Source organism: Tamandua tetradactyla, chromosome X (assembly GCF_023851605.1).
Source record: "Tamandua tetradactyla isolate mTamTet1 chromosome X, mTamTet1.pri, whole genome shotgun sequence".
Taxonomy (NCBI): Eukaryota; Metazoa; Chordata; class Mammalia; order Pilosa; family Myrmecophagidae; genus Tamandua; species Tamandua tetradactyla.
The window spans coordinates 57,245,135-57,270,462 of NC_135353.1; the positions used below are offsets into that span (position 1 = coordinate 57,245,135).

Here is a 25,328-nt window from a genome sequence, read left to right on the forward strand (position 1 = left end):
CATCATAGAATTGCTTATAATACCAAAAATCCTGAAACAATCAAAATACCTGACTTAAAGGGAACAGTTACATATATTAGGATACAGGCATATCATGATGCATTTGCTGACTATTTAAATTATGTTTATGAAGAACTCTTGACATGGAGAATCCTTCTGGTTTTATGGAGAAAATCAGAATTTACATTGTTGTTAAAGCTTGATTTACATTAAATATATAGGAGCATATATAGGAGGTAATACAAGTACAGAATCTGGGGGCAGACTGCTTGAATTTGAATCCAGTCTATCACTTCATCCTTTATACTCTTGGGTAAGTTACTTAACTTCTCTATATATTAGCCACCTGAAATATGGGGATGGAATATTAACAATAACATAATATTTTTATGAGGCTCAAAATGAAGAACTTTAACTAAAACATGTAGGATCATGCCTGGTTCATAGTTCCCAATAAATGTTAGCTGCTACCATTATTATGTTATTGCTATTATTGTTTATTCTTATTATGATATTGTTTTTATTAACATTTTTTAAAACCCAAGAGGTAAGAAGACTCAAATATTTACAGTGGTTACCCCTATATAGTGGGTTTGATATGAGAATGTTAGTTTCTATTTATGTATTTTTTTTTAATTTAGGACAAGATGTGGAAGGTTTTAAAATCAATGAAGAATAAAATCACCTGTTGCAAACATGAAAAAATGTATATTACTGTGACAGTTTTCAAACCTTGAAATGCCAAAGTATACACATTTGTAATGATATCCACTGTAACTAAGGAACACATGATACACACTGAACTTCCAACGCAGTGCTGTTATTTCTAAGTTACTGACTTTATCTTTTTAGAATTTGAAGGATTTCCCCAACTGCTGAGCTATAATTTAGGCCTGCTCCTGCCCACATAATTGTTGTGTACCTTCACTTTTATTGAATATTTGTCTTTCCTTCCATGTGGAATGATTCTCTATCCTGGGCCTTTTTTCAAAATTCGAACTCATTTTCAAAAGGGAATGCAAATTCCATAGTACCAATTTCATGGGGCTCTTATGAGAATGAAATGAGATGATGCATATAACTCACTACAGTGCCTGCACTTGATAAATGTTAAAAATAACTGCTTTTATTATTATTATTATTGCTAATGGACCAGGTTTGAAATGCAGGAACCAAGAGGAAAACTTGAGACAAGTCATGCACATGACAGAAGTAATTCTCTGACAAGATTAGAGTCACAGGAGTCAAAATATATGCCTTTGGGCTTTGTCATATGACTTTTCGATCCACGTTCACCAAGCCCTATCCAGGTAAAGTGTGAGAAAGTGCATACAAACGCGTCTTTCAAGTGAAAGCCCCTAGCATTGCATCAGGCACACTGTAGTTCTCAAATGTTGATACCTTTCCATCTTCTCTCTAAACTAGAAATGTCTGGGCTGATGGTATGGTCTAGTTTAGGTTGTTCTCCAACCAGGTTGTTCATCAGAATCATCTGAGCCCTCTCCACAGAGATATTTATTCTGTAGATCTGGAGTGGGGGCCCAGACATTTTGGGGACCTAGTGAACTAGTTGCCAGAGCACTTAGCTGAGAGGAAGGGGGACCTGAAATGTATTGATTATTCTAGGTGTTGCACTAAATATTTTCTATGCATAATCTCAACTGACCCAAATAGCTGCTCTATGAGGTAGGTGGTGTCATTTCTATTTTACCAAAAGGAAAGCTGAAACACAGGTTGAATGACTTGCTCCAGAAGCTCAGTATGTAAGTTACAGGGCATGAGTTTAAACTCAGTTCTCTGTATCTCTCATGTCATGCTCTTCTCCATATACCATACTGACCTCCAAAGGGCACACAGGCCTGGACCCAGTCTCTATACCCTCTGACTAAATGGTGACCTTGGTCATATGCTTCTCAGTCCACTCAACTTCTTACTCTACAGTAATGTTCATGCCTGTGATGGTTAGGATCATGTGTCAATTTGGCCAGGTGATGGTGCCCAGCTGTCTGGTCTGACAAACCAGGCCTGACACTGCCAGGACATCTTGTATACTTAAATCATCAGTAAGTTGATTGTATTTATGGCTGATTACATCTATACTAAACTAACGAGAGTACCAAAAATAATAGGAGACATTTAATTCAATCAGCTGAAGGTTTTAAAGAGAAGAAATTACCTCGGAAGAAAGAATTTTCAACTCTACTTCAGCCAATCAGCTTTTCTTGGTAATTCATCGAAACCTTCATTGGAGTTGCCAGTTTGTAGACTGTCTTATGGAGTTTGGACTTGTGCGCTCCCACAGTTACATGAAACACTTTTATAAAATCTCATAATATTCACAGTTATCTCCTGTTGGTTCTGTTTCCCTAAAGAACGCTGACTAATAAAGCTTTGGTACCAAGAGTGGTTCTTGAGAAACAGAATCTTAAAAATGGGTTTTTGCAATTGGCTTTCAACTCTGATTAGATTCAAAGGCACCAGTGACTCTAATTTCGATAATCAAGATGATTTTGACAGTCCATGTGTGAGTTGGCAATAGAGATACACAAAATATCACCACTGGAGACTGCTACTCATAACCTTACAAGAGGCAAGGTTCTGGGTGAGAGTATTTGTGACACCTTGACAGAGTTTTAGGGAATTAAAAAGTATAATGATGTTGGCTGGTTGTTCCTAGATACACTGGATACAGTTATAAAAGAATGGGATGAGCCCCCGCAGCAGCCGAGCCGCCCGACCCCCCTACCCCCTCTCTCTCTCCGCCGGACCGCCGCGCGGCGCACGCGCCCCCGCAGCAGCCGAGCCGCCCGACCCCCCTACCCCCTCTCTCTCTCCGCCGGACCGCCGCGCGGCGCACGCGCCCCCGCAGCAGCCGAGCCGCCCGACCCCCCTACCCCCTCTCTCTCTCCGCCGACCCCCCTACCCCCCTCCTCCCCCTCCTGCTCCGGCTGCTCTCCAACCAACACGGTGCCCTCTTCCCCCGCCTTCACCGTGCTCCTCCGCCACCAGCCTCGACAGCCTTGCCGCCCTCACCTTTCCTCCTCCAGAACAACTACTGGGGGAGTGGAGATAATACAGAGCAGCTCCCGGAGCCACGAGGGAGATCAAAGGGACAGCGTACCCCATCCTGGAACGGCTGACTATCTGGGAGAACCAGCTCCGGTGAGATCACCAAGAGGCACGGGCTTTCCTGGGTGGGACAGCAAGCGACCGGAGTCCCTCCCTTCCACCTTCCCAGGCCAGCTGGTAGAATTGGACAGGCGGTCCCCTTAGGCCGCGGCGGCTGGTGCCCCCACCACACGAGGCCCCCCGGAACAACTGAGATAGTTGGGTCGGAAATCCCCAGACTGCGGAGAATAGTGACCGGGGGATCCCATCCAAACACGTGACTCCCCCGTCGGCTGGGAGTAGTGCACTCTCCCGGGCTGCGACAGCTGGCGCCCTCCCGCCACGCTTGGTGCCCCGGGCCGACTAGTCAATTTGGCCGGACGCTCTCCTGTGCTGCGACAGCCGGCGACCCGCCCCGCGTTTGGAACCCCGGGCCGGCTGGCATTCTTCCAAGACGCTTCGGTTGCCGAACCCCCCCTACGGCGAGAGTTTTCCAGAGTTGAGGGACCCACAGCAACTTTCGCTGGTGGAACCCACAGACAGGCGTGTGCCACGTGCGCCACCTACTGGGCAGGATAGGAAGAACAGAACCCAGAGACTGCGCAGAAAAATCTTTCAACCCGTGGGGGCGAACACCCAGGGAAATCTGACTAAATGCCCAGACGCCAGCAGAAGATAACGGACCACGCTCAGAAAATTGAACATATGGCCCAGTCAAACGAAGAAACCAATAGTTCAAATGAGATACAGGAGCTGAAACAACTAATGCTGAATATACGAACAGAAATGGAAAACCTCTTCAAAAACGAAATCGATAAATTGAGGGAGGACATGAAGAAGACATGGGCTGAACATAAAGAAGAAATAGAAAAACTGAAAAAACAAATCACAGAACTTATGGAAGTGAAAGATAAAGTAGAAAAGATGGAAAAAACAATGGATACCTACAATGACAGATTTAAAGAAACAGAAGATAGAATTAGTGATTTGGAGGATGAAACATCTGAACTCCAAAAAGAAACAGAAACTATCCGGAAAAGAATGGAAAAATTTGAACAAGGTATCAGGGAACTCAAGGACAATGTGAACCGTACAAATATACGTGTAGTGGGTATCCCAGAAGGAGAAGAGAAGGGAAAAGGAGGGGAAAAACTAATGGAAGAAATTATCACTGAAAATTTCCCAACTCTTATGAAAGACCTAAAATTACAGATCCAAGAAGTGCAGCGCACCCCAAAGAGATTAGACACAAATAGGCATTCCCCAAGACACTTACTAGTTAGAATGTCAGAGGTCAAAGAGAAAGAGAGGATCTTGAAGGCAGCGAGAGAAAAACAATCCGTCACATACAAGGGAAACCCAATAAGACTATGTGTAGATTTCTCAGCAGAAACCATGGAAGCTAGAAGACAGTGGGATGATATATTTAAGTTACTAAAAGAGAAAAACTGCCAGCCAAGACTCTTATATCCAGCAAAATTGTCCTTCAAAAATGAGGGAGAAATTAAAACATTCTCAGACAAAAAGTCACTAAGAGAATTTGTGACCAAGAGACCAGCTCTGCAAGAAATACTAAAGGAAGCACTAGAGTCAGATACAAAAAGACAGAAGAGAGAGACATGGAGAAAAGTGTAGAAAGAAGGAAAGTCAGATATGATATATATAATACAAAAGGCAAAATGGTAGAGGAAAATATTATCCAAACAGTAATAACTCTAAATGTCAATGGACTGAATTCCCCAATTAAAAGACATAGACTGGCAGAATGGATTAAAAAACAGGATCCTTCTATATGCTGTCTACAGGAAACACATCTTAGACCCAAAGATAAATATAGGTTGAAAGTGAAAGGTTGGGAAAAGATATTTCATGCAAACAACAACCAGAAAAGAGCAGGAGTGGCTATACTAATATCCAACAAATTAGACTTCAAATGTAAAACAGTTAAAAGAGACAAAGAAGGACACTATATACTATTAAAAGGAACAATTAAGCAAGAAGACATAACAATCATAAATATTTACGCACCGAACCAGAATGCCCCAAAATACGTGAGGAATACACTGCAAACACTGAAGAGGGAAATAGACACATATACCATAATAGTTGGAGACTTCAATTCACCACTCTCATCAATGGACAGAACATCTACACAGAGGATCAATAAAAAAATAGAGAACCTGAATATTACTATAAATGAACTTGACTTAACAGACATTTATAGGACATTACATCCCACAACAGCAGGATACACCTTTTTTTCAAGTGCTCATGGATCATTCTCAAAGATAGACCATATGCTGGGTCACAAAGCAAGTCTTAACAAATTTAAAAATATTGAAATCATACACAACACTTTCTCGGATCATAAAGGAATGAAGTTGGAAATCAATAATAGGCGGAGGGCCAGAAAATTCATAAATACATGGAGGCTCAACAACACACTCTTAAACAACAAGTGGGTCAAAGAAGAAATTGCAAGAGAAATTAGTAAATACCTAGAGGCAAATGAAAATGAAGATACAACATATCAAAACTTATGGGACGCAGCAAAGGCAGTGCTAAGAGGGAAATTTATTGCCCTAAATGCCTTTATCAGAAAAGAAGAAAAGGCAAAAATGCAGGAATTAACTGTCCACTTGGAAGAACTGGAGAAAGAACAGCAAACTAATCCCAAAGCAAGCAAAAGGAAAGAAATAACAAAGGTTAGAGCAGAAATAAATGAAATTGAAAACATGAAAACAATAGAGAAAATCAATAAGACCAGAAGTTGGTTCTATGAGAAAATCAACAAGATTGATGGGCCCTTAGCAAGATTGACAAAAAGAAGAAGAGAGAGGATGCAAATAAATAAGATTAGAAATGAAAGAGGAGACATAACTACTGACCTCACAGAAATAAAGGAGGTAATAACAGGATACTATGAACAACTTTACGCTAATAAATACAACAATTTAGAAGAAATGGACAGGTTCCTGGAAAGACATGAACAACCAACTTTGACTCAAGAAGAAATAGACGACCTCAACAAACCAATCACAAGTAAAGAGATTGAATTAGTTATTCAAAAGCTCCCTAAAAAGAAAAGCCCAGGACCAGACGGCTTCACATGTGAATTCTATCAAACATTCCAGAAAGAATTAGTACCTACTCTCCTCAAACTCTTCAACATAATCGAAGTGGAGGGAAAACTACCTAATTCATTCTATGAAGCCAACATCACCCTCATACCAAAACCAGGCAAAGATATTACAAAAAAAGAAAACTACAGACCAATCTCTCTAATGAATACAGATGCAAAAATCCTCAATAAAATTCTAGCAAATCGTATCCAACAACACATTAAAAGAATTATACATCATGACCAAGTAGGATTCATCCCAGGTATGCAAGGATGGTTCAACATAAGAAAATCAATTAATGTAATACACCATATCAACAAATCAAAGCAGAAAAATCACATGATCATCTCAATTGATGCAGAGAAGGCATTTGACAAGATTCAACATCCTTTCCTGCTGAAAACACTTCAAAAGATAGGAATACAAGGGAACTTCCTTAAAATGATAGAGGGAATATATGAAAAACCCACAGCTAATATCATCCTCAATGGGGAAAAATTGAAAACTTTCCCCCTAAGATCAGGAACAAGACAAGGATGTCCACTATCACCACTATTATTCAACATTGTGTTGGAAGTTCTAGCCAGAGCAATTAGGCAAGAAAAAGAAATACAAGGCATCAAAATAGGAAAGGAAGAAGTAAAACTATCACTGTTTGCAGACGATATGATACTATATGTAGAAAACCCAGAAAAATCCACAACAAAATTAATAGAGCTAATAAATGACTACAGCAAAGTAGCAGGCTACAAGATCAACATTCAAAAATCTGTAGCTTTTCTATACACTAGTAATGAACAAGCTGAGGCGGAAATCAAGAAACGAATCCCATTTACAATCGCAAATAAAAGAATAAAATACCTAGGAATAAATTTAACCAAAGAGACAAAAAACCTATATAAAGAAAACTACAAAAAACTGTTAAAAGAAATCACAGAAGACCTAAATAGATGGAAGGGCATACCGTGTTCATGGATTGGAAGACTAAATATAGTTAAGATGTCAATCCTACCTAAATTGATTTACAGATTCAATGCAATACCAATCAAAATCCCAACAATTTATTTTTCAGAAATAGAAAAACCAATAAGCAAATTTATCTGGAAGGGCAGGGTGCCCCGAATTGCTAAAAACATCTTGAGGAAAAAAAACGAAGCTGGAGGTCTCGCGCTGCCTGACTTTAAGGCATACTATGAAGCCACAGTGGTCAAAACAGCATGGTATTGGCATAAAGATAGATATATCGACCAATGGAATCGAATAGAGTGCTCAGATATAGACCCTCTCATCTATGGACATTTGATCTTTGATAAGGCAGTCAAGCCAACTCACCTGGGACAGAGCAGTCTCTTCAATAAATGGTGCCTAGAGAACTGGATATCCATATGCAAAAGAATGAAAAAAGACCCATCTCTCACACCATATACAAAAGTTAACTCAAAATGGATCAAAGATCTAAACATTAGGTCTAAGACCATAAAACAGATAGAGGAAAATGTTGGGAGATATCTTATGGATCTTACAACTGGAGGTGGTTTTATGGACCTTAAACCTAAAGCAAGAACACTGAAGAAGGAAATAAATAAATGGGAGCTCCTCAAAATTAAACACTTTTGTGCATCAGAGAACTTCATCAAGAAAGTAGAAAGACAGCCTACACAATGGGAGACAATATTTGGAAACGACATATCAGATAAAGGTCTAGTATCCAGAATTTATAAAGAGATTATTCAACTCAACAACAAAAAGACAGCCAACCCAATTACAAAATGGGAAAAAGACTTAAACAGACACCTACCAGAAGAAGAATTACGGATGGCCAAGAGGCACATGAAGAGATGTTCAATGTCCCTGGCCATTAGAGAAATGCAAATCAAAACCACAATGAGATATCATCTCACACCCACCAGAATGGCCATTATCAACAAAACAGAAAATGACAAGTGCTGGAGAGGATGCGGAGAAAGAGGCACACTTATTCACTGTTGGTGGGAATGTCAAAGGGTGCAACCACTGTGGAAGGCAGTTTGGCGGTTCCTCAAAAAGCTGAATATAGAATTGCCATACGACCCAGCAATACCACTGCTAGGTATCTACTCAAAGGACTTAAGGGCAAAGACACAAACGGACATTTGCACACCAATGTTTATAGCAGCGTTATTTACAATTGCAAAGAGATGGAAACAGCCAAAATCTCCATCAACAGAAGAGTGGCTAAACAAACTGTGGTATATACATACGATGGAATATTATGCAGCTTTAAGACAAGATAAACTTGTGAACCATGTAATAACATGGATGGACCTAGAGAATATTATGCTGAGTGAATCCAGCCAAAAACTAAAGGACAAATACTGTATGGTCCCACTGTTGTGAATGGACATTCGAGAATAAACTTGAAATATGTCATTGGTAACAGAGTTCAGCAGGAGTTAGAAACAGGGTAAGACAATGGGTAATTGAAGCTGAAGGGATACAGATTGTGCAACAGGACTAGATACAAAAACTCAAAAATGGACAGCACAATAATACCTAATTGTAAAGTAATCATGTTAAAATACTGAATGAAGCTGCATCTGAGCTATAGGGTTTTTTTTATTTTGTTTTTGTTTGCTTGTTGGTTTGTTTGTTGTTGTTGTTTTTTACTATTACTACTACTTTTATTTCTTTTCTTTATATTAACATTTTATATCTTTTTCTGTTGTGTTGCTAGTTCCTCTAAACTGATGCAAATGTACTAAGAAACAATGATCATGCATCTATGTGATGATGTTAAGAATTACTGAGTGCATATGTAGAATGGTATGATTTCTAAATGTTGTGTTAATTTCTTTTTTTTCTTTCCGTTAATAAAAAAATAAAAAATAAAAAAAGAAAAAAAAAAAAAAAAAAAAAAAAAAAAAAAAAAAAAGAATGGGATGACCAACTTAAGCACTGTATGAAAGGTGTAAAAGTTTCCATATGTACCCTGAGAGAAAATCTTATTTCCTATGTCCACAGACCAGAACTCTGAAAAGCAGATGCACAGTCTCACCATGTGAGTGGCAGATTTACAACATAAATTAAATTATCAACCTTGAAGTGTGTCTTCTGTTAAAGTGAGGGTGTTGATTGGAAAAGATTGTGGTCCTGAAAATTGGGATGGGCACATACGTGTTGATAATGATAGCAGTGGTGACAGTGAAACACTACATTCTGCTGAGTCTTTGCTAAATAAGAATGCAATGGTCTTCCCTGAGGAAACAGCCACTCAATTTCCAGCCTTCCCCAGGGAAATATACAGCCTTTTACATGATGACTGTGCTTTGGGGAATAGGAAATGATCAGATATTTGGAGAATTATTGGACACTGGCTCAGAAATGGTATTAATTCCAAGAGACCCAAAAACATCACTGAGGTCCAAGATTATGGACTTATGGAGGTCAGATGATCGATGGAGTTTTAGCTAAGCTCTGTCTCAAAGTGGATCCAGTGGGTCTCTGAAACCATTCTTTGGTTATTTTTCCAGTTCCACAATGTGTAATTGGAAAAAACATACTCAGCAACTGGAAAAATACCCACATTGGTTCCCTGACTCATGGAGTGAGGGCTATTATGGTAGGAAAAGCTAAGTGGAGGCCACTAGAACTTTCCCTACCCAGAAATTAGTAAATTATAAGAAACACTGGATTCTTGGAGGCATTGCAAAGAATAGTGCCTCTCTTAAGGAACTGAAGGATGCAGGGGTGGTGATTCTCACCATATCCCCATTCAACTCTATTTGGCTCATGCAGAAAACAGACATATCTTGAAGTATGACAGTGGATTATCATGAACCTAACCAGGTGGTGACTCCAATTGCAGCTACTGGTCCAGAAGTAGCTCTGGACCAGTAGCTGCAGTTGATACTGCTCATTGCTTGAGAAAATCAATACATCACCTGGTACCTGGTATGTGGCTATTGATCTGGCAAATGCTTTTTTTTCAATAGCAATTAGTAAGGACCACCAAAGCCAGTCTGCTTTTAATGGGCAAGGCTAGCAGTATACTGTCACTGTCCTATCCCAGGGGTATATCAACTCTCCAGCCCTACCATTATATTGTCCTCAGGGACCATGATAATTTCTCCCTTCCACAGGACATCATATTATATTGATGATAACATATTAATGGGACCTAGTATGCAAAAAGTAACAATTACTTTAGATTATTGGTAAGGCATTTGTTAATCAGATGATGGGAGACAAATCCAACAAAAATACAGGGAACTTTCACCTCTTGAAATTTCTAGATGTCCAGTGGTGTGGGGCATGTCAAGATATCTCTTCTAAGGTGAAGGATGAGCTGTTGCATCTGGTTCTTCATATGATTAAAAAAGGAAGGGGATCAAATGCCTAGTTGGCCTCTTTGGGTTTTGGAGACAGCATATTTCTCACTTGGGTGTACTCCTCTGGCCCATTTACCAGATGACAAGAAAAGCTGCTGGTTTTGAGTGGGGACTGGAACAAGAGGAGAATCTGCAATAGGTCTAGGCCTCTTATGCAAGCTGTTCTGCCAATTGGGCCAAATGATCCAGCATATCCAATGGTGCTGGAAGTGTCCATGGCAAATAGACATGTTGTCTGGAGCCTTTAGCAGGCCCTTATAGGACAGTTGCAATTTAAACCCTTAGGATGATGGAGTAACACCTTGCCGTCGTCTGCAGATAACTACTCTTCTCTTGAGAAACAGCTTTTGGCCTGCTACTGGGCCTTAGTAGAGACTGAACATGTAACCGAGTTACCACCAGACTGGAGTTTCTGGGTGTTGTCTGATCCACCAAGTCACAAAATTGAATGTACACAACAGCCTTCCATCATAGAATTGAAGTGATATAAACTAGGTAAAGATCAAGCAGGTCCTGAAGATGCAAATAAGTTAAATGAGGAAATGGCCCAAGTGCCCATGGCCCCCACTCCTGCCACATTACCATTTCTTTCCCAGCCAAGAGCTATGGTCTCTTAGGGAGTTTCTTACAATCATTTGAATGAGGAAGTAAAATCTGGGGTCTTGTTTACAGATAGTTCAGCATGATATGCAGGTATAATAGGTATAATAGTGGAGAGGTGCAACACTGTAGCTCCTTTCTGTCTGAAGGACAGTGATGACAGGAAATCCTCCTGGTGGTGTCAGTGTATTTTAAGCAGTGCACCTTGTTGTTCATTTTGCTTGGAAGTAGACCTGGTTGGATGTGCATTTGTGTACTGATTCATGAGCTGTTGTTAATGGCTTGGTTGCATGGTCAGGGACTTGGAAGGAGTGTGATAGGAAAATTAGTGACAAAGAGGTCTGAAGAAGAGGTCTCTGAATAGACCTTTCTGAGTGGGCAAAAAACATGAAGATATTTTTGTCCCATGTCAATGCTTACCAGATGGTCAATTCAACAGAGGAAGATTTTAATCTTTAAGTGAATAAGATGACCCATTTTGTGGATACTTTCCCTACTCATTCCCAATAAGCTTATGAACAAAGTGATCATGGTGGTAGGGATGGAGGTTATGCATGGGCTCAGCAACATGGACTTCCACTCACCAAGGCTGACCTAGCTACAGCCACTGCTGAGTGCCCAATCTGCCAGCAGCAGAGACCCACACTCAGCCCCCGATATGGCACCATTCCCCGAGGTGACCAGCCAGCTACATGGTGGCAGGTTGATTACATTGGACCACTCCCTTCATGGAAGGGACAGTGATTTGTCCTAACTGGAATATACACATATTCCAGATATGGTTTTGCCTTCCTTGCATGCAATGCTTCTGCCAACTACATCAGTGGATTTACAGAATGCCTTATCTACCGTCATAGTATTCCATACAGCATTGCTTTTGACCAAGGAACCCAGATCACAGAAAATGAAACGCTAGAATGGGCACGTCGTCATGGAATTCTGTGGTCATACCATGTTCCTCATTGTCATGAAGCAGCTGGAGTGATAGAACCATGGAATGTCCTTTGAAGACTCAAATTACAGCACCTACTAGATGGCAATATCTTGCTATGCTGGAGAACTGACCTCCAGGAAGCTGTTAGTTCTAAATGACAGTCCATGCTAAGGTGCTGTTTTCCCATAAGCAGGATTCACTGGTCCAGGAATCAAGAGGTAGGAATGGAAGTGGCACCACTCACTATTACTCTTGTGATCCAGTAGAAAATTTTTTGCTTCCTGTCCCTGAAACCTTAAGCTCTACTGGTCTGCAAGTCTTAGTTCTAAAGGGAGAAACACTTCCATCAAGACATACAGCAATGATTCCTTTGAACAGAAAGTTAAGACTGGACCTGGCCACTTAGGGTTTCTTGTGCCTCTGAATCAATAGGTAAAGAAGGGGATTACTGTACTGTCTTGGGTGATTGATCCTGACTATCAAAGGGAAATAAGACTGCAACTATGCAATGCAGATAAAGAAGAGTTTGCCTGGAATATAGGAAATTACCTAGGTTGTCTCAATACTACCATGCCTTGTGATTAAAACCAATGAAAAATTACAACAACTCAATGCAGGCAGCACTGCTAATGGCCCAGAAACATCAGGAATGAAGGTTTGGATCACCCCACCAGGCAAAGACCCATGGCCAGCTGAGGCACTTGCTGAGGGTAAAGGGAGTATGGAATGGGTAACAGAAGAAAGTAGTGATAAATATGAACTATGATCACATAACCAGTTATAGAACCAAGGACTGTAATGGTATGAATATTCCTTGTTTTGTTGTGAGTATGTTTGAATATGTACATAAAGCAGATATTTTTGTTTTCATCCCTATCTTAATCCTTTATCTTATGACATAAGTTCTATTGTCCATGTCATAGTGTTTAAGTCATAGGATATCAAGTTTAAGAGAGAATATTACCCAATGCTTTGCACCCTATTCTGGAGAGATTTAGTGCATTTCTGGCTCTATGCAGGAGAGCACTACCAATGGCCCATATTTTTTAGTAGAAAAATATGTCTTCTATTGTTTTTAATTATAGATCAAACATGGTTAACAAGGGGTGAACTGTGATGGTTAGGCTCATGTGTCAGCTTGGCCAGGTAATGGTGCCCAGTCATCTGGTCATGCACGCACTGGCTAACTGTTACTCTGAAAATATTTTATGGACTTAAAGCCATGGCGTTTATGGCTGATTACTACAGCCAACTAAGGAGAATGATTTCATCAATGAGAGCCATTTGATCCAATTAATTGAAGGCTGTAAAAGGAAAACTGATGACAACAGCAGTCAGAAGAAAGAATTTTCATCTCTACTTCAGGGAGCCAGCTTTTTCTGGGGAATTCATTGAAAATCTTCCTGTAGTTGCCAGCTTGCAGTCTGCCCTATGCAATTTGCAGTTGCATGAGACACTTATAAAATCTCATAATATTTGCAGCTATCTCCTGTTGGTTCTGTTTCCTTAGAGAATTCTGATTAATACAGTGCCTCTGGTTGGGACCTGATGAATGAATAAATAACATGAAAGAGGATTAAATGAGATAATGGATAAAAAAGTGCCTTGTAAATTATAAAGTGCTACACATGTACTGGGTGGTATTTTTTGTTGCATTTGGTATTACCTAGGGAACTTGGGCTCTGGAAAATTGTCTATAGTCTACATCTGAGTGATGATGGAGCATGTAGTGAAGTAGCTGATTCCCAAAGCTGACAGTGATGGCTTGATGTTAAGTCAATGGCTAGAATGATGGAGTACTGCCTCTTGAGTCCTGAGATAGGTCAGCTTGCCAGTTCTTGTCTTTAGCATATTTTGAGGGCTAAATTAAAGGTGGATACAGTCAATCAATGAGCATATTTTGATCACTTACTATATGCAGGTTGCTGAAAGAGGCACTGTAAGAAATACATAGAAGTCAAGGATATAATATGCAAGGCTATTATAGTTTATTTGAAGACACATGATAAATATATATATTTAAAAATGGATATCTAACAAATCCAACCTAAATGATATCAATACCAAATGAGTGGCTTTGTGAGGAGTAAATACTGTTGGCTAAGGTATGCAGTGAAGATTCTAGAATCTGTCTTCTTCCATTAGTATCAGCTCTCATTTGGATTACTGAAAATAGCCTCTAACTCTCTTTTCCTATTTCCCAAATACTGCAGACCACACTCTCAATTTGTCTTCCATTCTGTGGCCAAAGAAATATTTCTAAAATGCAAATCTGATGTAAGTCTCCTTCTTTAACATTGGCTACCCATTATGCCTTCAGGATAAAGTACAGACATTTTGTCATAGCCTTTAGGGACTTGGCCATCACTTTCATTAATAGTCTAGCTTCTTCCCTCACCACTGGCTACTTTTTGTCATTCTAGGATCTAGTCATCCTGAATATATTCCTTCATGCCTTTGCAAATTTGCATGTAATAGTCCCTTTGCTAAGAATACTCTTTTCTCCTTCCTCACCTAGCTCACTCCCTACTCTTCCTTGAAAACTTTGTGCCCCCTTTGTTTTGATGCTCCTCATCTCTATTCCTATACTAATCTAATCATAACACTTCTTGCACTAATAGTACGTTCACTTGTCCTATTTCTGCCTCTGGCTCCTTATCACTCATCTCTTCTTTTGGTCTTACCTATGTGAGAACAACATGTTTAAAGAACATATCACATTGCCTGGCATAGGAAACATTCAACCGGTATTGGCTATTATTATTCTGGTTACTGATTTAATAAACCAAGAAAGTGCAAGTGAATACAAGTGGAGATCTATTAAGCAGACATTGGAGGAGATGGGACAATATGTAGAAGCCAAGTGTCCTAGAGAACTGAAGCTGAGTTGAAGATACTGACTTTTGACCTATTTTCTTTGGGAGAGTGCCCGAAATTCTTCTGAGAAGCTGCTCTAAGTGTAACTGTTGGGCTGTAGGAAGGGAAACACCAGGTAAGATAGAGGTTTTCTTTCAGTAGTAAGTGGGGGTCAATTGGTAGAAAGACCTAGAAGCACAGTTTAATTGGCCTGAGACAAGGTTCTCACAATGAAGAAACAGAGGAGCAGAATAGCTAAACTTTAGGATAACTATGCAAGAAATGACCATCATCCTACTTTAAACATTTTTTTCTCTTGCATCACTCTCTATTTGTCCCCGTCTCTGTCTACTCTACAGAATTCTAAAGGAGTCCTGGGGGTCTCTCTGTATCTAAGAGTCTTGTAGGCAGCCTGGCTTGGTCTGCAGTAGCAGCTGAATGCCCCAAGGTGGCTCCCAGCAGATTTTTCTATACATCCGTCTGGGACTTCTATTCTGGGGTTGAGGTTGAGGGTAATATGTGGGTTCACCTTGTAGATCCTCCTCTATTTTTGAGCAGTCACTTCTTCCCTTATTTTGCCTAACTAATGTCAAAGCAGTATCACTCAAATTTCCTGGTTATTAGAGTATATTAGATGACTAAAACTCAGGTGTTAACATTGTTCTCTTTTACTCTACCCAAACCACTCCCAATATCCTGACACCAAGAATTGCAATTATGTGGATCTCTTCTTCATTATGTGCGTACAGGCAGCTGCTCTCTTTAGCCCTGAGCTATTGACATTTTCTAAACAGCTTTAACCATTCTTTACCCACTTAAAAGCTGCAAGCTACTTGACAATTGTTATTCTACCCCCACTACCATCAGCCTCCTCCCCACCACACCAATATTGAAGGCTTCCTGCCACTTGTCCTGGAACATAAGCATTCCTTTTCCTAGAGTAGTAGCTCTCAGAATCTGAATGTTGGCAAAACCTGTGTCAAAGTAAACCTTTGCATATCTACATGTTCCATTACATTTCATGTAGCCTTAGTCACTCTGGGAGGTGTTAGTCTTCATTAGGTGTTAGTCATCATTATCTCTGCTTCCCTATCTCTTCTTTCAAACTTTCAGGGACCTGGCAGTCCATAAGATGACTCTCTGATAGGGGAGATTCATGAAACCCAAAAGACAAGTCTACTCTTTTTGTATACCTTTTCTTTCCAGCATTGTTTCCCTCTCTTCCCCCAAGAAGAGCTTCCTTTGGATTAGTTACCCAGAAGTCTCAGCTTTTAAACTGACATTCTGAACATGCCCTCAGCAGAGGCTGTTAGACCCTGTCCCATTCTGATTCTTAACACTGGCACCCATGCCAATGCTAGGCCCCATGACAAATACTAGTTTGAGGCTAACTCCTCTCAGTAGTGAATCATGACCCAATGACAAGACACCATGCCCTGAAGGCATAGCACTGAGGCTGACAATGGTGGTGGTGGTGGTGTCAGTTTAAATAGTAGCCAATGATAATTTGTTCTACAAACAGTAGCCCTGTAATAGCATAACAATGCTGAATTAAAAGAAATAGAGGCAAACTCAAAACTAATTTGATTTGCAACTTGAAATAAATGCAACGTGTCTTGATTTAAATGTCAGGCTCACTGCTGAGTGATGAGTTAATAACTTTTATGAGGTATTCTGATACAGCAAATTCAACATTGGAATGAATTCACTCACAGATAGGGTGATATAGAAGAGCACAAAAAGGAATAGGCTTATCTCAGGGCTTACCCAGAAGCTGCGCATAAAGCTAATTTGCAGTTGGAACCTTTTCTCATCCCCTATTCTGCCACCCAATCTTTCTCTGCATTGATACCCAAGCATAGAGAGAGAGAAAATCTCTAGATGAGATGTTAGCTCACTGCAATATTTTCTGAGTACACAGGTCCTTGAACTATTCTAGTGTGGAAGCTGAAAGACAATATAGTCGATCTCAAAGACAATGCAACAGTAAGTCTGGCTGTTTCTCAATAAGAGGTCAAGAACTCATCTGGTCCTACTGCCCTGTCTTTAGGTAGGTATTTAATTATTTTCCCCATTTTAAGGGTGCAAGAACTGAAACCGAGTAGGGTTAAGAGATTTCTTCAGAGACTCCAGTCTCCTGACTCCCAGAGAATCAGTGCTTCCTTATCAATTCCTTGTGAGAGCTGCCTCTTTAACATTCCCCAGCTTCCCTGGTATAGCATACCAGAATGGTCAGAGCTGAACATGCATTCCTCAGCCCCAGGCTGCTTCCCTGTCAATAAAGAGCCATGCATGACCATTCTTTCTTTTTTTTTTTTTTTTTTACATGGGCAGGCACCGGGAAGCGAACCCGGGTCCTCTGGCATCGCAGGCAAGCATTCTTGCCTGCTGAGCCACCGTGGCCCACCCTGCATGACCATTCTTAAGGGAGAAAATTCCATTCTGTTAGGCTGATGATTTAGATGTGAAGATTCATTTTGGTGGGAATTCAAAGTGTAAATACAGGGTTGCTCAACCTCAAAACTGTTATTTTGGGCTGGATAATTCTTTGTTTTTTGTTGTGAGGGGGCTGATTTCTATTATAGGATGCTTCCCTGGCCTTTGGCTAACTGGTCCCTGCCTACCGCCTCCACCTTCCCCAATCCTTTGTTCACAGAGTTTTCATGTGAACAAAGCTTAGCTAAGCTTCTCAAACTATACCTCTAATATAATGTTTCTCAACTGGAGGTGTTCCTCCTGAGGGGTTATTTGGCATTATATGGTGCTACTAACATCTAGTAGATAGGGTTCAGAGTGCTAGAATACACCGGAGAGTTCCCACACACTCAACAAAGAATTATCTGGTCTGAAATGATAACATTGCCAAGGTTGGGAAACCGTGATCTATCACATCAGCCCGTGATCAGAAACATACAGTAGTTCCCTGCTACTTCTGAGAGAGATGACAGATTTCATGGCCCCTACGGATCTATACTCAACTTATAATTTCCCAACTAAATCTTCTTTTCTGCAACTGTTCTGTAGAGAGTGCTGTTTCCGAAACATGTAGTCTACTTTCTCACTCATAACTTTGTTAACATCAACCCCTCCCTTTTCCTGAAATGTCCAACCTTAGCTACCAAAGCCAAGTAAAAGTGCTCTCTTCTATAAGGCTTTATTGAACTGTATTCTCCCAGCTATAAATATTCCTTGTTCCCTGGATGTTCTTATAGTACTTTACACATATGTCTCTTAAAGCACTTCTCACATTCATATTGTAATTGAAAATTTTACTGGGAAGGGGCTTTTAGAAATCTTTCTAATAAAATTCTCTCCATCTGAAGAAAAGGAAACTGAGGCCAAGTTTCTGATGTGAAATGACTAGTTGAAGGTATCACATTTGCATATAAAGCTTATATCATAGTAATTTGTGTCTTCGGCTTTGTCTTCCTGCCATGGTTGAAATATATGGCCATGGACATTGAGTTAGGGTAGCACTCAAATCTCAATTCTGTCACTTACAATTTGGCCTAGACATTTAGCATTCTGAGACTCAGTTACCTCAGCTGTCAAATGGAAAAAATCATGGCAATTGTGAGAATAAAATGAGATTGTGTATAGTAGCAGAGCACTGACAATAGTTCTCAAAGTAGAAATGTAGTTTTGAAAATGTCTGCATTTATGCCCCTGTTGCAATGCCAGTGATACAACTTCTCCATCTAGCAGATAACAGGTAAGATTACGGGGAAGGAGTTGGATAGAAGATATATTTCTTCTGTTTCTATTCAACTTCCTGTGAGACAACACACTGGGGCTTCGAGGCCTAATAGGAGTCTCTGTGAGAGCAAACCCAGAGTGCACTTGAGGTGGTAATAGGGGCACTTTGGTGTTGGCGCCTACCCGAGGGATACTGTTTCTAATTCCAATAAGGTTGATTAAGACATTTCTAGCTAGCTTTCCATTCTGGAGCTGCCCACTCTGTCAGCTTTCTTCCTGCCTAGGGTTGTGCAGTAATGGCATATTATGCATTTATTCCTTTCATTTAGAGAAACAAGTCCTCCCCTGGTTCCAAGGTGCACGTAACTACTAGAAATATTTCTGCTACTCCAATGAGGGTATGACCTGACAAGCATTTGAAGAAATAGAATGAGATTTCTGATGCTTTGCCTGTATTAGTATGGAGACATGCTGGGGAGGAGGAAGTTGTTTGACATCAAACCACTTCAGAGGTGGATTCTGTCTACTCTGCCATGTGAACACAGGAGATTTTAGTTGAAGTGGCTAAAGTTAATCTATTATGAATTTATTTTGGAGCCACATCTTTAGGGCCTAAAGATCAAGGGTTCTATAAGTGGCAAGTGGTTTATGAAGATGAGGAAACCACTATAAATTGGGATTAAAGAGACTCAGTCACCATCCCTGTTTCTGTCTGTATTTAGAGAGTGCCTAAAGCTAGCACCTGAATCTCACATTCCTGTCTGTGAAGTGGGTGCAAAAAATCCTGCAGCCTTCCCCCACCCAAGGATGGCAGAAGCTAAAGGTTTGCCTATCTCCAGAGTTTTCACTCTGTGAAACCCAAATAATTGTACAAAACCTCTTTTAGTGAGTGAATGAGTGTGTATGTGTTGTGCGCATGTGTTTATGTGTAAGGAAGGTGCAGTGAAGGGGCATACAGATCTATTGGCTACTTGCCTTAATATGATATTCTTCAGTTTACCACTCCCAGAGTTCCACCATTGGTGTTCATATTGAGGACCACCTTGTAGACAGTTGGAGTCCTTTCTCTCAAGAGGATGCTCTTTCAAATATGCCCCATTTCCTGGATTATTATTTACATAACTGTAGTATTCTGGTTCTCACCATCATTTTGGGTGGGGGCCTGAGGACTTCAGGAATTTACATGATTTCTGAAGCCTATCTTTTCTTGAAGGACTAAAACTTGGCAGTTACCATGAGAAGGAATAAAGGATTCATTCATTCCTTGCTTTATGGAAGTATAGAAGCAAAGCTAAACTGCTGTGATAGCCTCTGATGAGGGAATCTGACTTAGGGAAGCCAATGAAGGCTTCAGTGAGGAATTAATGATTGAGCTGAGTTCTGAAGAAGGATTGGACTTTGAGTAGCAAAGATATTGTGGAAAGTACGTATGCACACATGCACATGTAGTATGCATTTTAGGCAGAACAAACAGAATATGCATTGGCCCTATGATGGGAAAGCCCATGGCACATTTCAGAAAAAAAGTACAGTACTACTTGGGCTTGTTTTGCAAGTTTAATTCAAAATTTATGCAATGATTTTGAGAGTTGAGTATACCCAGCTATGAAGCACTGTTAGGCAAATCATTCATTTTGAGCATTTGCTATTGGCAGAGCATCCTGAAGAGTTATTAAGAAAAGGGAAAACACATCCACACTGTTGAGCCAACACTCTGGAAGGAGGGAAAGGGTAGATGAAAAATGTGTACAATGCAAATCTGCATTCCAATGTTCTGCCCAACAGGTATAGCTGTGTATGCGGTGTGGAGATGAATTCCTGAAGGGCTACTTAGTTGCGATGACTTGAGCCAAGTGTGGTTAATTTGGGAAGGCTTTCTATAGGAGTTAAATTTTGAACAGTGTTCTGAGGAAGATCTCAATAGGTGAATAAAAAGAGAGAAAGTGTTTCTGGCAGGCGATACAGCATGAGTGATGACATAGTAGTAGAAAGACTTTTTCTGAGGTAAAGAAAATTTGAGCTATATCAGACTGACCTAAATGGAAAAGCAAAGCAGCCTAACTTGGGGCCATCTTAAATTCTTTCAGAGGCATGCCAGCGAAGAAATTGACAGGAGAAATATTCAGGTTCATTGTCACCAAGTTCCAGAAGTAATTAGTTATTTCACTGAATTTAGCCTTGAAAAAATAAATTGTCACACAAATCAGTTTTGACAGACCTAAATGACTGATTATGGTCAGAAATAGCTTTTTCCAAGACTGTGGGGTAGATAAAGGTGGCTGCCTATGTCTCTTTCTCAGGACTCCTCTGTAGTTTTGTATCACTGAGCGCCTACCCCAATTTTCCAGGTCCTGTTTGCTTAAACCCTTGAATTTAGTGCACAGTTATATGGATCCATCTCAAAATAATAGCACTTCTTTCCCTGGACACCACAAATCCTTGAAAGGAAGGAATTTACCTCTGATAGAATGACAGGTATTGGGGAAGATGTTGTGAGAATTACTCTTCAAACTGAAACTACCCCCTTAGAAAATTGACTTGATTCCAATGCATGTTTTCTCCTTAGGTATTGAAAAGACAGGCTAGGATAGAGACAGGTAGTAGAGGACAAAGGATTTGATTTTGCTCATTAAATCTCCTCATAATGCAGAATATGGCACTTTGAAAGCAGTTCATGCACTACAGTGTATGGGTTTGGGTAAGAGTGTGGAGCTTTAGAGTCAAGATGGGCCTGGGTTCATATTCTAACCTTACTGCTTTTTAGCTTTGTGATTTTTTACGGTTACTTTATGTGTGCTTTGGTTGTCTCATGTTTTGTAAAACAAGGTTAATAAAAGGACCTGTCTCATGTAGTTACTGTAATAATCAATGAAATACATGTGCAAAGAGCTTAGTAGAGTGCTTGGTATTTAGTGAAGTTTTTCTTGTAATAATATCATCGTCATCACCGTTTCTACCAACACCACTTCCAGGATCCTACTGAAAGGAGAATAAAATTGTGTAACCTCTTGCCAAGGCAAAGAAACAGCCATCAGCAAAGGAGACAGGGAGGAAACGGGAAGCTCAGTGGCATTTAATCTGTGTCCTATTCTCACCCTAACCCTAACATCCCAAACAGAAAATATGAGAAAACAATACAAACCTCATGTTTTGTGATTTCTCCGTTTCTACAGGTACCTGTCGACTTGGCTGGGCCTATTATTGTGCGGGAGGTGGAGCAGCTGTAGCTATGTTGATTTGCACCTGGCTTTCTTGCTTTGCTGGAAGAAACCCCAAACCTGTCATGTTGGTGGAGAGCATCATGAGAAACACCAATTCTTATACCATGGAGCTTGATCACTGACTCAAATCTTGAGCTTTGACAGAGGAGTAGAGAGTTTGTGAAAGGAAAGGGAAGGATCCCTGAAAAGAGATACTAAGACTAAGTCACTTACCATCTCCTTACCAATAACATAGCATGCTTTTTAACTCATGGCTCCATTCTTATTTTCCTGAAGCCAGTGGGTCAATGACTATTTACAAAATTCATCTTGAACAGTGATTCTGTCAAACTTTTACCCAGCCATGAGTGTACCCACTAGCCCCCAAATCCTACAGTGCCCTTTTATGTAACATAAAAGGAATATAGTCACCTGAAAGCTTAATCAATCAGTTCTTCAGAGTTCTACAGCTTCGGTCTACCTCTTAGCTCCAAAGTTTAAAGCCTAAGTAATGATTGTGCAGGGAGGAGGCAAAACTTGGACAGCCCTTTCTCTGGTACTTATTGACCGCTAAACATCTCAAGAGGACCACTGCTCAAAGTATCGTAACTTCCTCAGACTATATCTTGATTTTTCTCCTATGCCTCTTCCTCCCCAGTTGTGAGGAAGCCTGGGGGAGGGTACCTGATTACGAGTGGGGAGAACACTAATCAAGGTTGTTTGTATATAGTCTGGGACCTCTTATAACCTCTTATATTTTAGAGTAGTCATAAGAGTTCATTTTGTGTCCTGGATGGGTGACTGGCATCAAAATAGAGTGGCGATGTCATCCCCAACCCTTATAGGTATGGAAGTGGTGATCTTCAAATGTTCAGAGCAACGACAAGCATTTGCTGAACACTCAATAAACATAAATTCATGATGATAGTGATAAGGATGTTTCTGTTGGCTCTTTATTGAAATTTCTATTTAAGTTCATTTTTCTTTGCTATAAAATTTGCAGTGGCCTTTTGCCCCTATAAGCATACCAAGCATGATACAAATTTCTCGATCTATTTCAAAGAGTGTTGATCACACGCTTTCTTCTCCATCTGGGGTGAGTTAGACATGAAAAAACATAGTTTTGATGTCACCTAGGGCTGATCTATTTTTAGACCAGTCATCCATCCCATCTATGTTCAAGGTGACAAATGATGTAGAAGAACTTGGGGTCTTCTGTGGGCAGAATGTGTTTCACTTCTTTCCCCAATTAACTCAGGCCATCTCTGTTGTTCCATAACTGCAGCTTGTAGGGGTTGGGGAGAGCCCATGACCCAAAAATTCAGCTTATCTGTTTCTGTTCTTAACCGTGCCAAGGTAATTTGGGTACAGCCCTACCTAGAGGGAGAAAAATGAAAAAAAATACTGATTTCATGAGTTCTATGCCACCCAGAGAAGCATCAGAGCCCTTGTATATTAACCTTACATAGGTAAATGAACTCACAGGTGTACTACATTCTTGAGTTCATTGATTCATTCGTTCAGCAAACATTTCTTGAGTATCTTACTATATGCCGCATTCTGGTCTAAAGTATTGGTGCTAAAAGGATGAAAACAGTTCCCCACCCTAAAAAGTACAGTGGTAGGAGTGTAAACAAACATACAGATAAATGATTGCCAAACAATGTGTCAATTGCTATGGAAGTGAAGATGAAGGGATTAAAGGCTGACAAATAGGGACCATTTACACCAGCTTGGGGCTGAAGGGGTTGAATGGGAAAGCTTCCTAGAAAAGATGACGCTTAAGATGAATTTGAGAGATGAATAGGGTGAGTTAGTTGGCAAAGTTAATGAGATTTCTAGAGAAGTAAGCAGTGCAAACAAAGGCACAGAGACATGAAAGAGCAAGAAACAATCCTGAGAATGACAAATAGGCGTGTAAAGAGGGATGTAGCCAAAGCTGAGGCTAAAAAAGGAAACAGTAGCCTAATCTTGTGAGGCCTTGTAAGCCATAATGAGGAGTTTGGATTTCGTCTTGAAAGTGGGCCATTGAAAGGAAAGTAACATGAATGGACTTGTGTTTTTCCCAAAGATCAGCTTGACCAAATTGAGGAGAATGAAAGAGAATCAGAAGAGACTCGTGAAATTTTGTTAATTTAAGTAAAAAAATAAATAAATAAGGCTTGAACCAATGCCTTATTTGAAAGAAGATATTTAGGAAGTAGATCCCACAGAACTTAATGTCTAGTTGATATGTGTAGGTGAAGGCAATTGAAAAATTTCAAATTACCTTCCTGGTATATGGGTGGTATGGTGGTATGTATCCTCAAGATCAAGCCTATAAGAGGAAGAACAGATAGTAGAGAATGGATTATTGAATTCAGGGCAATTATTACCCCCCACATGGAATAAGATAAAGTACTTGAAGTCAAGCAAGTTGGAAATAGGCCTCACTGGGAGGGAAACAATGTGATTGAGTGTGTACCAGCACTTTTCCCCATAAAATATAACTAAGTACAGGTAAAACAAAAAAGGGACTGGCCCAACCCCTTTCCTGTGTTTTAGACATGGAATGCTACCTTAATTCAGGACAGCCCAGGGTACAGAGAATATGCCAAGCATTTGGGAAAAGGCACATCACTCTCATTAGGAAAGGCAGCTGGATCAGGCGATCATTCTGCTCAGGCCAGGGAACCTTCTGTGAATTCTGTGGGATGGAATTTGTGGAAATGAGTGTATCAGTGTCCTGGCAGGAAACAGATGATATGCTCAAGGAAGTAAACTGAGAGGAGCTTAATGAAGGGACTAGTTATGGTGGTGTGGTCAGAGTTAAGGTAACTGACAAGTGATAGTGAGGAACAGAGATACTATCATCAATAAGGAGCTATTATCACCCCTTAAAAAAGAGGGGCGAGGGGAAAAAGTGGTGTTTGGGAACTCAACAAAAGCTGTAGTGGTGCAAGAAGGGCTGCCTGGTAGGAGCTGTGGCTTGAGGTAGCAGAATGCTGTTTCTGCTTAAATGCAATGCAATAGGGAGGGAAATGGGTAAAAATATCTCTATTTCCATCTCTTCCCACTTTCTGATCTAAAAAACCCAGCCAGACCTAGGCAGATGCCAGCTGGCAATAATACCCACTGGTACAATCCATTGAGGTCAGCCACCCTTTGGCACACAGCATGGCAGGGGAGGACAAAATCTTTGAGGTGTGAGGGGTAAAAGGAAAATAACAGCTCAGTGCATGTTCTTTTGACATTACCTTGAAAATAGCATTCCTTCACCTTTGCTTGTTAAGAAGTGTATGCTTTACTGCCCACCATGGTCCAGATATCTAAACCCTAATTGTACCCTAGAAGGGAGGCTGAGCAGGAAGAGGTTAATTTGAAGGAAACATATACAGTGAAGCTCATCTTTTAGAAGGTAATAGTTAATTGGAATGTTTCCTTCCCTTTTCCAGGGAAAGGGGGC

The 25,328-nt window shown here is 40.4% G+C and overlaps 1 protein-coding gene across 1 annotated transcript in view; it reads left to right on the forward strand.

The window, feature by feature from the left end:
- Positions 1-22,038, forward strand: part of LHFPL1 (LHFPL tetraspan subfamily member 1) — a 52,366-nt gene extending 30,328 nt beyond the window's left edge. Inside the window, 1 exon segment of the mRNA XM_077146967.1 lies at positions 21,857-22,038. Coding sequence (XP_077003082.1) covers positions 21,857-22,038 — 182 coding nt within the window.
- Positions 22,039-25,328: the final 3,290 nt, after the last annotated feature.